Source organism: Balaenoptera acutorostrata, chromosome 14, assembly GCF_949987535.1.
Source record: "Balaenoptera acutorostrata chromosome 14, mBalAcu1.1, whole genome shotgun sequence".
Taxonomy (NCBI): domain Eukaryota; kingdom Metazoa; phylum Chordata; class Mammalia; order Artiodactyla; family Balaenopteridae; genus Balaenoptera; species Balaenoptera acutorostrata.
In genome coordinates, this window is record NC_080077.1 from 76103339 (window position 1) to 76116860 (window position 13522).

At 35.4% G+C, this 13522-nt stretch overlaps 1 protein-coding gene across 6 annotated transcripts in view; it reads left to right on the top strand.

The window, feature by feature from the left end:
• Positions 1–13522, top strand: part of IBTK (inhibitor of Bruton tyrosine kinase) — a 96810-nt gene that overhangs the window by 43877 nt on the left and 39411 nt on the right. For all 6 annotated transcript variants that reach the window (XR_449809.2, XR_009005161.1, XM_007167958.2 and 3 more), the window contains exons 17-20: positions 1133–1234; positions 3154–3271; positions 6583–6643; positions 13095–13216. Coding sequence is in view for 4 of the 6 variants with exons in the window: in XM_007167958.2 (XP_007168020.1) it covers positions 1133–1234; positions 3154–3271; positions 6583–6643; positions 13095–13216 (403 nt within the window). In the remaining 2 variants the exon portion in view is untranslated. The remainder of the gene's footprint in view (positions 1–1132; positions 1235–3153; positions 3272–6582; positions 6644–13094; positions 13217–13522) is intronic.

Sequence of the window (13522 nt, forward strand, 5' to 3'; positions counted from 1 at the left end):
GATCTTCCCGGACCAGGGCTCGAACCCGTGTCCCCTGCATTGGCAGGCGGATTCTTATCCACTGCGCCACCAGGGAAGCCCCTCCCTCATTTTTAAAAATGGTTTATTTACTTTCATTTTTTCTTTTTTAAATGCATATATTTCATCTTCATTTTGAGGGCTTTTTGCTTTTTATTTACTTATTTATTTTTGGCTGCGCCGGGTCTTAGCTGCAGCACGCGGGATTGTTTAGTTGTTGGCATGTGGACTTCTTAGTTGCAGCATGCAGACTTCTCAGTTGCGGTGTGTGGACTCTTAGTTGTGGTGTGTGAACTCTTAGTTGTGGCGTGCATGTGGGATCTAGTCCCCCGACCGGGGATTGAACCTGGGCCCCCTGCATTGGGAGCACAGAGTCTTACCCACTGGACCACCAGGAAAGTCGCTCATTTTTTTCTTTTTAAGTTTTTTTTTTTTTTCTTCCTATGGTGGTGGCATTTTTTTTTTTTCTTTCCTATTTATATTACTATTCTGGCAGTGATTTTAGCATTGCTTAAGGTCATTAATAGTACACTGGATCAAGTTTATGTTAAATTAAGGAAGTTCTATAGTTTTAAAAAAAAGTACTTTTAGATGACCAATTTTGTTTTAAGTAAGGAAGCCTAAGAGCATTATTCACCTCTCCCTTCGTCCTTCCCTGCCCCCTCTACCCCCCGTATGTATATATATATATATGTTTTAACATATGTGTATCTAATTAACATACACCTGTATATTACCTTCGATGATGAGATTTGACTTTCCCCTCTATTAGTTTGAGAAATGTTTGTTCAACAACAATGGGAGATTTTAAACAAGTCAGGCATTCTAGTGGTTCTTTAGACTAAAAAAGATCTACTCAAGTTGCCCATTTTATGGTCCTAGTCTGAACCAGGGCATTTTGGGTGTGTTATATTTTACAGCTTTCTACTGAAAAGACAGAAATATTTTGATGTTATTACTGTTTATCACACTTGCCATTTCAACATTTAGAAAATAATCATCATAATTCTCTCGTTTGTAGTGTCTTAATTACTTGAACTTTTTCCCCTTACATATAATGTTTACAAAATAATAATAAAGAGTGACGCTTCTTTTTCTTTTCTTTTTTTTTTAGAATCTCAAAATGTGGATTTTGTTTGTAGTGTTCTTGTGGTGGCTGATCAGCTTCTCATATCTCGATTGAAAGAGATTTGTGAAGTGGCATTAAGTGAAAAACGTGAGTTTTTGAATTAGAATCTTAGTGTGTTTTCAGGTTGATCCAGGATTTACTGTATTTTATTGACTTTCTGATGAAGTTTATGGTAAAATGCATGTTTTTGTATCATTAAAAATATCAAGACATTTAAACTACTTCGTGTCATTTGTAAGCACATCCTTATTTTAGAGATGTTAATATGTGAAAACATGAACATCTTAGAATTGAAATACGTTAATTTTTTGGAAATGCCATAAAAGCTTGAATAATAAAGATGGCATGAAACTTATTTTGGAATCTGAAAGATGAGAGTTTGAAAGCAGAAATTTTTTACCCTTGCCCTGGTTTGTAACTCTACACTTAGCTACCCTGCTATTTGCTGGAATTTTTATGTAACCATCCCGTTAATATATTTGATCAAAAACTTCTCTTTTCTCTCAAACTCTTATTTTTCTCTCTCTGTTCATTATTTCTGTTAATTGCATGGCTGTCATCCTAACACTCAACTTTGGAACCCAGAGTTATTTTTTGTTATTTTGTTTTTACACCCAAATTGCAGCTGTCAAAATTGATTATAATCTTAACTGTGTTGATCACATTTCCCCTACCTTTTTATTCTCACTCTCACTCTGCTAGTTGAGATCACTGTTACCCATCCCTTCTATGTCGTGTCATAGTAGTCTTTTAAGTCCTGTTTCTCTTTTCTAACTTCTTCTTTAATCTTTCTGTAGGAAGGAATTAATGTCTTCCCTTGTCATATATTTTTAATTGCTTACTCTGGGCTAAAGGTTAAATTTCTTCACCCTGATATAAAAGTTTCTTGGCTTTCTAATCTTATCTTTGTTCTCTTTCTTTGCCTCTTCAGGAAGTGTGAAGGGATTTCCTGTCAAATTTTTCTAATTTGTACTTCTAATAGTTTGTCTTAGCTCTAGAGTCTTATTTACTCACTTTTCTTGAGCTCTGTGGAGTATCTTCTCCTTGAACAACTCTAAAGTTTTTGTATGATCCATTTTTATTTCTGTGAAATGGGAGAATTTGGGTTCATCATTAGTTGAAACTTTAGGTTAGTCAAGAGTGAGGCAGCGATCATTATTGTCTGCATATTGTCTGCATATAACTTTTGACTGAGTTATAAGGGAGAAAGAACAAAGAAGTGGAGGAAGCCAGGTGTAGAAAATAGTTGTGTTCCTCTGTTGGCTGGGACTCAGAGTAAGTAAGAAAAAGAATGGAGGGGTTTGGGAAGCCAAAGTTACATGCTAGGTAAATAGAATATTCTGGGACAGTCTCTAGCAAAACACACTTCATATATAAAGTTAACAAGGATTGTAACAAAATCTAGCATCTTTTGTACAGTATGCCAGATTCTGCATTGGCATGAACAATAATGTGTAAGATTTAAATGTACTTATTTTCTAAATATATAGTATTTGTATGTGTTTATATATGTAAATATACCCATGTAAAGTCTGATAGATGACTCAACATAAATATATTTTGTAGAAGGATTTCATCAGTTTCTCCTACTCCTAAGTATACTTTTTTAGTTTTATAGAAGAGAGAATGACTATTCTGTGCTATATAAATGAAAAGGAATGTTTATCAGTGAAAGTTAACAATATTCTGAAAAGGTTAGGTAGAAGATTGTCAATTCTTATATGTTTGCTTTTAGATGACACTGTAATGCACCTTCTGTATTTTCTTTTGCTTAAAATTTTACGTGTGTTTATACTTCCTCTGAACAAGTCATTTAAAATTACTTTGGCATATTGGGATGGAAAATGAGTTGTATATTTCCCCTAGTATAACTTATTTTTGGCAAGACACTACTTTCAGTTTTCCTTCTTCTAAGTGTTCAAACCTGACAACTTGAGAAATAAGTATATTTCATTTGCTGTAGTAACATGCCTTTCATCTCATTTCGCATATCTTTTCCTTTGTAGTTACCCTTAAGAATGCTGCTATGCTACTGGAATTCGCAGCAATGTATAATGCTGAACAGTTGAAACTATCTTGTTTACAGTTTATAGGACTGAATATGGCAGCTTTACTTGAAGCAAGGTAGGTTAGATATATACAGACTGTTGCAAAAGCACTTATTTATATATAATAACAAATATATTAGTAATTTAAAAGTGAATAACGATAAATCCCAGCTTTGTAGAAAAAGTGAAAATGTAAGGGGATTCAATCATTCCATCAGTATTTGGATGCTTAATATATGCCAGCCATTGCTAAGATACTACCGGGAACAAATAAAGACAGTATCCTTGCCCTCAGTGGTGCTTACATGCTGGTTGGAAGGTTGTGGGACAATATTATCACAAGTATATTTGTATATGTTTTCATATCTCTTTGTTTAGGCTAATTTGTAACTATGTAGTTTTTACCTTGGCTTTTGGAAACTATCTGTAATACTAATTAAGCCAGCGCTTAATTACTTCACATACATGCATGCATACAATTTGTTACTGGTTGATTTCTGTTTTCTCTTTCTATTTATTCTCTTTTAAGATATTTCCTATACTACATACTGATTCTTTGGTCAAACTTAGGCTGCACCAGATGGCCCGAAAAAATTGAGTTGGTCTAGTTTATGGCAAGCTGATAATGTGTGTTGAAGCTTGCATGGTAATGAAATTTTTCTTATGAAAAGTGACAAATTTTACGTGAAAAAAATCAGCTAAATATATGTATCCTGTTTTATAAGCTAATATTTCATGTTATATTGATGTTTACCTGGATGGAAAGAATTTGATAAATGCTAATGATTTAGGAGTCATCGACATTTTAGAATTAGAGGAATCTTGGGAAATTTAATCCCATTGTTTTCAACTGTTTTAGCAGTGGAATTTTTTAATGAAATAAATTTACAGCTTTATTTTTTAGCATAAGGTCACAAATTCATTACATTTACTCAGTATAAAGTCAGTGATGAGAAAAGTAAGTCTTTTTGGTCAGCACAGGAATTTCAGATTAGATTTCTTGGTGTCAGTTGCATTTTTTTTTTTTAAATTTTTATTTATTATTTATTTATTATGTTTATTTTTGGCTGTGTTGGGTCTTCGTTTCTGTGCGAGGGCTTTCTCTAGTTGCGGCAAGCGGGGGCCACTCTTCATCGTGGTGCGCGGGCCTGTCACTATCGCGGCCTCTCTTGTTGCGGAGCAGAGGCTCCAGACGCTCAGGCTCAGTAGTTGTGGCTCACGGGCCCAGTTGCTCCGCGGCATGTGGGATCTTCCCAGACCAGGGCTCGAACCCGTGTCCCCTGCATTGGCAGGCAGATTCTCAACCACTGCGCCACCAGGGAAGCCCAGTTGCATTTTTAAAGTCGGTGTCTAGTGTAATGCTGTATTTTGTTTTAATTGTAATAATAGCTAATACTTACTGCCATAATAATAATAGTAATAATTAATAATAGTACTATAATAATAGTTACATAGTAATAGTAATAATGATAATTAATGGTATGTGCCAGGCGGCATTCTAAAAGTGTTATATGGATTCACTTAATTTTCATGAAAACCTTACGAAGTAGATTCTGTTTATATCCTCATATGAGGATAAGAAAACCCGTGAAACATTTTTTTTTGGCAAATAAGAAAACCTTGATCCATATAATTAATTATAAATGGCAACAGTTTTTTGATAATTCACCTTTCAAAGTCAGGATGATGCTTGATGATGCTTAATGAAACTAATTCCAAAAACATGTTTGAAATAAAAGTTTTCTACCATTTTTAAAAGGTGAATCACTAACAGATTCCTAATAATTGCCATTTAGGGTTCAGTTTAGAGGAAATTCTTTTGGCTATTTAATGCTTTGTTATTTTGTGAAAAATGCTTTCCAAATGAAAATTAATATTATGGGATATTAGACAATGTCATTTCAAAATGCCTCTGGTATTTCATTGTCAGAACCTGGCAGAGGTTTCAGAATACATTTATTTTTTTTTGCTGACATTACATTAGTCATTCTAATCATAGCAATTTTTTCCCCTTGCATTGCCAAATTAAGCTCGTTTAATTTGTCACAGTGTGAAACAAGCCAAATCTATCTAAAATATGATATTGGAGGATGATGTGTCACATTACTATTGTTCCATTATTATGTTGTGACAAGTTTGTCAGCTGAACTATTAAGGGTGGCACATGTGCTGCGGTGAATAATTTTACATGAGTAGACATTATAACTTGCATTAAAAGCAAAGATTTATGTAAATGTAACCATTCCTAGTCAAATGTGTTTGCCAGAAGTGTAAATAAATACGCACAGAGATGTTAAGAAAACAGAGCTGCATCAAAATTGACGTAGCATCACAAGTTACTTGTCTTCAAAATGTTAAAAAACGAATGTGGTACAGATTTGAATATGGTTGCTTTGTATTAGTTTTAAAAATAGTTTGAAGTACACTTTAGAATGTAAACTTTGATTTAAATTTTTACTGATGCCTCAAAGTACCTCTTTGGAACCTGAGAATTCCTTAAAATCTCCTTTGAATACAATTGAACTAGTCCAAATGTCGTTTTATTTTTTTAATTTTTAAATTTATTTTTATTTTTATTTTGGGCTGAGTTGGGTCTTTGTTGCTGTGCGCGGGCTTTCTCTAGTTGCAGCGAGCGGGGGCTACTCCTCGTTGCAGTGCGCAGGCTTCTCATTGCGGTGGCTTCTCGTTGCAGAGCACGGGCTCTAGGCATGTGGGCTTCAGTAGTTGTGGCTCGCGGGCTCAGTAGTTGCAGCACGTGGGCCCTAGACCGTGCGGGCTTCAGTAGTTGTGGCTCATGGGCTCTAGTGCGCAGGCTCAGTAGTTGTGGCGCACGGGCTTAGTTGCTCTGCGGCATGTGGGATCTTCCCAGATCAGGGATCGAACCTGTGTCCCCTACATTGGCAGGCGGATTCTTAACCACTGCGCCACCAGGGAAGTCCCCAAACGTCATTTTACACATGAAGATATTAAGGGCTAGAGAGGGAAACTGAGTTGCTCAAGGTCATGTAGGTAATTGGGAGCAGTGATAATTCTAGATAGAATTCAGGTACCTGATAGTTAGGCCATTGTTCTGTCAATATAGTACTCCTTCTGTAATAAAGATTATATTTGTGGAAAATGAAAGTTGAATACTTGCTATTATGATAGAAAATATTTTTCTATCACTTATTTATAAGAGTTTTATTCAGTATGTTTGTCTAATATGTTTGCTGTTTATGTGAAATATATAACTACACATACTTCCAAAAAGAATTTGTTGCAGCTGGCATATTAATACTTTAAAAAAATATTCCTTATTCAACAATATAAAATGTCTCTGCATATTTGAAAGTCTTAACAGGTATTAAACTTGAGTGTTAAGATAGAATTTTATATCTTATTATTTAGGTCTCTTGATGTTTTAAGTGACGGTGTTTTGAAGGATCTTTCTGTGTTTTACCGAAAAATGGTAAGGTTTATGTTTTTGTCAATTACAATATCAACTAAAGCAGTATATTTGGTCAGACTTCTCAATGGAACAATTTCCTAATGAATTCTGATTCATTAGGATCTTTTAAAAATGAGGACATAAGATTTCTTTACAAGCTGTACAGGTAAACACGATAATAAAAATTGAAGATATTTAATGATAAGATTAATACCTGTTTAAATTTCTTTATAAATGAAAGTTATTGAATGCTTTGGGGTCTTTCGTTATTTATTTACTAAAGATCAGGACAGTGTAAAAATATGGATTTTAATGATTTTATTTATTTTTATTGAGGTAACATTGATTTATAACACTATGTAAGTTTCATGTGTACATTATTATATTTCTACTTCTGTATACCCTACAGCTTGCTCCCCACCAAGAATTTAACTTCCATCTGTCAGCATATAGGTGATCCCCTTTATCTATTTCACTCCCCACCTCCTCTTCTCCCTCTGGTAACTACTACTCTATTCTCTGTATCCACATGTTTGGGGTTTTTTTTTTTGTTTGTTTAGTTCATTTATTTTGTTTTTGTTTGTTTATTAGTGTTTTATGTTCCATCTATGAGTGAAATGATACAGTATTTGTCTTTCTCCATCTGACTTATTTCACTTAGCATAATATCCTCATGGTCCATCTATGTTGTTGCAAATGGCAAGATTTCATCTTTTTTCATGGCTGAGTAGTATTCCTTTGTATGTATATGTGTGTGTGTGTGTATTTATATATACATACACATATACTACATTTTCTTTATCCATTCATCCCTTGATGGGCACTTAGGTTGTTTCCATATATTGGCTATTGCAAATAATGCAGCAGTGAACATAGGGGAGCATATATCTTTTCAAATAAGTGTTTTTGTATTCTTTGGATGAATACCCAGAAATGGGATAGCTGGGTATCTTATGGTAGTCTATTCTTAATTTTTTAAGGAATCTCCATACTGTCTTCTGTACTGACTGCACCAATTTACAGTCTCACCAACAGTGTATGAGCGTTCTCTTTTCTCCACATCCTTGCCAACACATGGTATTTCTTGTCATTTTGACCCTAGCCATTCTGACAGGTGTACAGTGATATCTCAGTGTGGTTTTGATTTGCATTTCCCTGATAATTAGTGATGCTGAACATCTTTTCATCTGTCTGTTGGCCATCTATATGTCTTTGAAAAAATATGTATTCAACTCCTCTGTCCGTTTTTTAATCAGGTAATTTTGTTGTTGTTGTTGAGTTGTATGAGTTATTTTAGGGTATATGATTTACAAATATCTCCTCCCATTTGGTAGGTTGTCTTTTTGTTTTATTGATGGTTTCCTTTGCTGTGCAGAAGCTTTTTAGTTTGGTGTAATCCCATTGATTTTTGCTTTTGTTTTCCTTGACTGAGGAGGCATATTTTAAAAGATATTGCTATGACTGATATCAGAGAGCATACCACCTGTGTTTTCTTTCAGTAGTTTTATGGTTTCAGGTCTTACACTCAAGCCTTTAATCTACTTTGACTTAATTTTTGTGTATGGTGTGAGATAATAGTCTAATTTAATTTTTTGGCATGTGGCTGTCCAGTTTTCCCAGCATTGTTTATTGAAGAGACTGTCCTTTCTCCATTGTGTATTCTTTGCTCCTTTGTTGTAAATTAATTGTCCATGTATGCAAGTGTTTATTTCTGGGCTTTCAATTCTGTTTAGAGATCTTTGCATCTGGTTTTCTGCCAATACCATGCCGTTTTGACTACAATGACTTTGTAGTATAGTTTGAAATCAGGAAATATGATACCTCCAGCTTTGTTCTTTTTTCTCAGCATTGCTTTGACTATTCAGGGTCTTTTGTGGTTCCATATAAATTTTAGAATTTTTTGTTCTATTTCTGTGAACAATGTTCTTGGGATTTTGATAGGGATTGTATTGAATTAGATTGCTTTAGGTAATATGGACATTTTGGTAATGTTAATTCTTCTAATCCATGAGCCTGGCATATCTTTCCATTTATTTGTGTCAGATTTTTGGTAGAATCTTTAGGGTTTTCTATGTATATAAAAATCATGCCCTCTGCAGATAGTGACAGTTTTACTTCTTCTTTTCCAATTTGGATGTCTTTTATTTATTTTTTCTTGCCTAATTGCACTGGCTAGCACTTCCAATACTATGTTGAATAAGAGTGGTGAGATTGCGCATCCTTGTCTTATTCCTGATCTTAGAAGGATAGCTTTTACTACTTCACCGTTGAGTATGTTAGCTGTGGGTTTGTCACATATCATCACTTCTGTACCATTCTGTCGAGAGTTTTTATCATAAATGGGTGTTGAATGTTGGCAAATGTTTTTTCTGCATCTGTTGAGATGATCACATGATTTTTGTTCATTTTGTGAATGTGTTGTATCATGTTGATCGATTTGAGGATGTTGAACCATCCTTACATCCCTGGTATAAATCCCACTTGATCATGTTGTATGATCCTTTTGATGTAATTTTTAATTCGTTTTGCTAATATGTTGTTGAGGATTTTTGCAACTGCAGCCATCAGAGATATTGGCCTGTGATTTTCTTTCTTTGTGTTGTCTTTGTCTGGTTTTGGTATCGGTGATATTGGCCTTGTAAAATGAGTTAGGGAGCATTCCCTCCTTTTCAGTTTTTTGGAATAGTTTTAGGATAGATATTAAATCTTCTTTGAATATTGGTAGAATTCACCTGTGAAGCAATCTGGTCCTGGACCTGTGTTTTTTGGGAGCTTTTTGATTACTGTTTCAAAAAGTACTGTTTCAAAAAGTACTAGTACACTGTCTCTGTACTAGTAATTGGGCTATTCAGATTTTCTATTCATGATTCAGCCCTGGAAGGTTGTATGTTTCTAAGAATTTGTCCATTTCTTCTAGGTTGTCCAATTTTTGTATTCTCTTATAATCCTTTATATTTCTATAGTATCTATTTTTATTCTTTCATTTTTTATTTTATTTATCACGCTTCTCTCTTTGTTTTCTTAGTGAATCTAGCTAATGGTTTGTCAGTTTTGTTTATCTTTTCAAAGAACTGACTCTTAGTTTCGTTTGTCTTTTCAAAAAACCAACTCTTAGTTTCATTCATCTTTTCTTCTGTCTTCTCTGATCTTTATATTTCCTTCTTTCTACTGACTTAGGGCTTTGTTTGTTCTTCTTTTTCTAGTACCTTTAGGTGTAAGTTTTTCTTGTTTCTTGAGGTAAGCCTTTATCGCTACAAACTCTTAATACTGCTTTTGCTGTTTCCCATAGATTTTGGTATATTGTATTTTCATTTCCATTTGTCTTCAGGTAATTTTTTTGTTTCTCCTTTGATTTCTTCAGTGACCCAATTGTTGTTCTGTAGCATATTGTTCATCTTTACTATCTGTCATTTTTCCAGTGTTCTTGTTCTTGATTTCTAGTTTCTCATACCACTGTGATTGGAAAAGATGTTTGATAGAATTTCAGTCTTCTTAAATCTATATTGAGACTTCTTTTGTGTCCCAATTTATGGCCTATCCTTGAGAAAGTTCCATGAGCATTTGAGAAGAATGTGTGTTTTGCTGCATTGTTCTGTTTAAATCTGTTAACTATATCTGATCTAACATTCCAGTTAAGGCCACTGTTTCCTTGTTGACTTTCTGTCTGGATGATCTATCTGTTGATGTAAGTGGGGTGTTAAATGTCCCCTACAATTATTTTGTTGTTGTCAGTTCCCTTGCTGTGGGTATGTTAGTAATCGTTGTATATATTTTGGTGCTCTTATGTTAGGTACATATACATTAGTCACTTTTATGTATTCTTGATGAGTTGTCCTCTTTATATGCTGACCATTTTTTGCTCTTGTTACCTTTTTGGCTTGAAGTCTATTTTGTCTGGTATAAGGATGGCTACACTTGCTTTGTTTTGGCAGCCATTTGCTTGGAGTATCATCTTCTGTCTCTTCACATTTAGCCTGTGTTTGTCATCAGAGCTGAGGTGCGTCTCCTGGAGGCAGCATTTGGTTGAGTCTTGTGTTTTAATGCATCCAGCCACTCTGTGTCTTTTGATTGATGAATTCAGTCCATGTACATTCAGGGCGATTAGTGATAGATGAGGATGTAGTCCTGAAATTTTGTGTTTTGTTTTTTGGTTGCTTGATATCTCTGTTGTTTCTTTTTCCTTGTGTTTCTGTCTGTTATTTTGGTTTGGAGGTTTTCTGTGGTATTTTTCTTAGTTTTTTCTTTTTTTATGTTTCATGTCTCTGCTCTGTAACATAAAGTTTTGTGGTTGCCCTGAGCTTTGTATAAAACGTCTCACAGATAAAATAGTCTTTTTTCTGCTGATAGTATGTTATCTTCATTTACCTGTATGAGTTTTTTTCATCCCCTTTTATGTTTTTGTTTTCTCACATTATCCCTTTCGATGTTGTGAGTTTGCTACCAAACAGAAGTAGCTTATAGTTATTTTTCTGCTGTCTTTTTTTCTCTGTTTAACCTTTATGCGCTCATAGAGTTGCAATTTTCTGGTTCTGTTTTATCATCTTGCTCAAAGTTTTGTGTCCCTTTGTCTTTTTTGTTTCTGTTAGAAGTGCTGCTTTCAACATGTCTTGTTAGGCAGGTCTTGTGTTGATGAACTCCCCTCAGCTTCTGTTTGAGAAAGTCTTTATCTCTCCTTCATATTTGAACGATGTCTTTGCTGGACAGAGTATTCTTGGCTGACGGTTTTTATCTTTTAGTATTCTGAGATTGTCATTTCACTCCCTCCTGGCCTGTTGGGTTTCTGCTGAGACATCTGCTGCTAGCCTAGTGGAGGTTCCTTTGTAGGCCACCAGCCTTTTTTTTTTTTTCCCCCCCTTTTTGGCCACGCCAAGTGGCTTGCAGGATCTTAGTTCCCCGACCAGGAATCAAACCTGGGCCCTGGCAGTAAAAACACTGAGTCCTAACCACTGGACCACCAGGGAATTCCCAGCTACCATCCTTTTTCTTGGCTGCCTTTAAAAATCTTTGTCATTGACTTTTGACAATTTTAATATTTTTTACATGTCTTGGAGAAGGTCGTTTTGCATTTAGGTGTTCTTTTAATTTCATGGACTTGTGTATCCAGTTCCTTTTCCAGCTTTGGGATATTCTCAGATATTATTTCTTTAAATAAACTCTCTTTTGCCTTCTCCCGCTCTTGTCCTTCTGGGTTACTCATTACCCTAATATTTTCCTTTCTAAATGAGTTGGATAGGTCTTGTGAAATTTCCTCACTTTTTTAGTATTCTGTTTCTCTTCTTCTACTTGTATCATTTCAAGATTTCTATCTTTGAGCTTGCTAATTCTCTCTTCCATATGATCTGCTGTATTTCCATTTCTTTCTAATTCATTCTTCATCTCATTTATTGAGTTCTTCAACTCCAGCGTTTGTTTGGTTCTTTTTTAGAGTTTCAGTCTCTTTGGTAAAGTATTTCTTCTGTTCATTAATTTTATTCCTGAGCTCATTAAACCGCCTTTCTGACTTCTTATAGCTTATTGAGTTCCTTCATGACAGCTATTTTGAATTCTCTATCAGTTAGATTGAAATATTCTGTGACTTAGTTTGGTTTCTGGAGAACTGTTATTTTCTTTTTGTGGTCGAGTGTTATTGTGGTTGTATATGGTACTTGAATTAAATTGTTCCTCTGCAGGTGCATTTGAAGTTAATGACAGGTTAGAAGTTAGAGTCCTTTCTTTTGCTTTCCAGTAGGTGGCACTATAACACAGGTTTGTTTTCTCTTACCTGAGCTGGCTCTGATTATATTTGCTAGTTGGCATTTTCCAGCCTCCACCGGCTCTGAAAGAGGTGTGCTTCTGTGCCTTCATTATTGCTTCTTGTGCCTCCCAGGTCCTTACTGCCTTTCTTCTGCCAGAGCTACTGTCATCATCGGAATGTTGGGCTCTTCCCCAGTTTGTGGGATTCCTTGAGTAACAGTCTTTGCGTAGGGGGAGGAGGATCATGGGGGTGTTGGGAGCCAGGGTTGCACAGGTGCCTGTACTGTGTCTGATATTGTATGAGGTTCGTGGGCTTCCGCCACTGTTGATGGTGGGGGATGGCAGCTGGGTTCCAGGGCCCACTTCCGCTGCTACCAAGCTACCTGTGGTTGTGAGCACCCCTCCATTCAGGATGCCAGAGTTGTAAGTACACCGTCTCACATGCTGGTGCTGGGTTCCCTGAAGCTGTGGGCTCAGCTGCCGTGGTTAGAGGCCCAGAACTGCAGGCACAGACTCCACTCTTTCATCTGTTCTGCCTCTCTCCTCTTGTGTTCCAGCCTACCCGCCTTTAGATGTACAAATGTGTGGAATTCTCTGGTGTCCTAGTGTGTTGGGCAGAGGCAACTTTGTTGAGCTCTGCATGTTTTACTGGTTGTAGATTGAAGGGGAGACAGAAAGGTAGCTGATGTCTTTCCTCTACAAATTTTGTATTTAAAAAGTGACGTCTTTTTTTCTATAGATTCCAGCAATGGATAGAAGAGTCATTACACCATATCAAGATGGACCAGATATTAGCTATTTGGATGTAGAAGATGGAGATATCTTTTTGAAAGAAGAAATAAATATGGAACAAAATTATTCGTAAGCTCTGGTTTTTTTTTTCCTTCCTTTTCTCCTTCCCCCATCCCCAATCTTGGACACTATTGACACTTTTATATTAATGTGGAAAGAAAAATTGAGAAACCTAACATAAAAAATAGGAATTTATGTTCATTTTTAGCCTTGATATAATACAAAGTAAATGCATAGTTAATACTTGCAGATATAACAAAGTTAAGTATAAACACAAAAGGAATGTAGCCTTCTGGTTAAATATGTTGGGTTGAATAAGTGCAGTTATCTTAACTACCTTTCCAAACCCTGCTGAGATTATAGTAAAGAAATAAA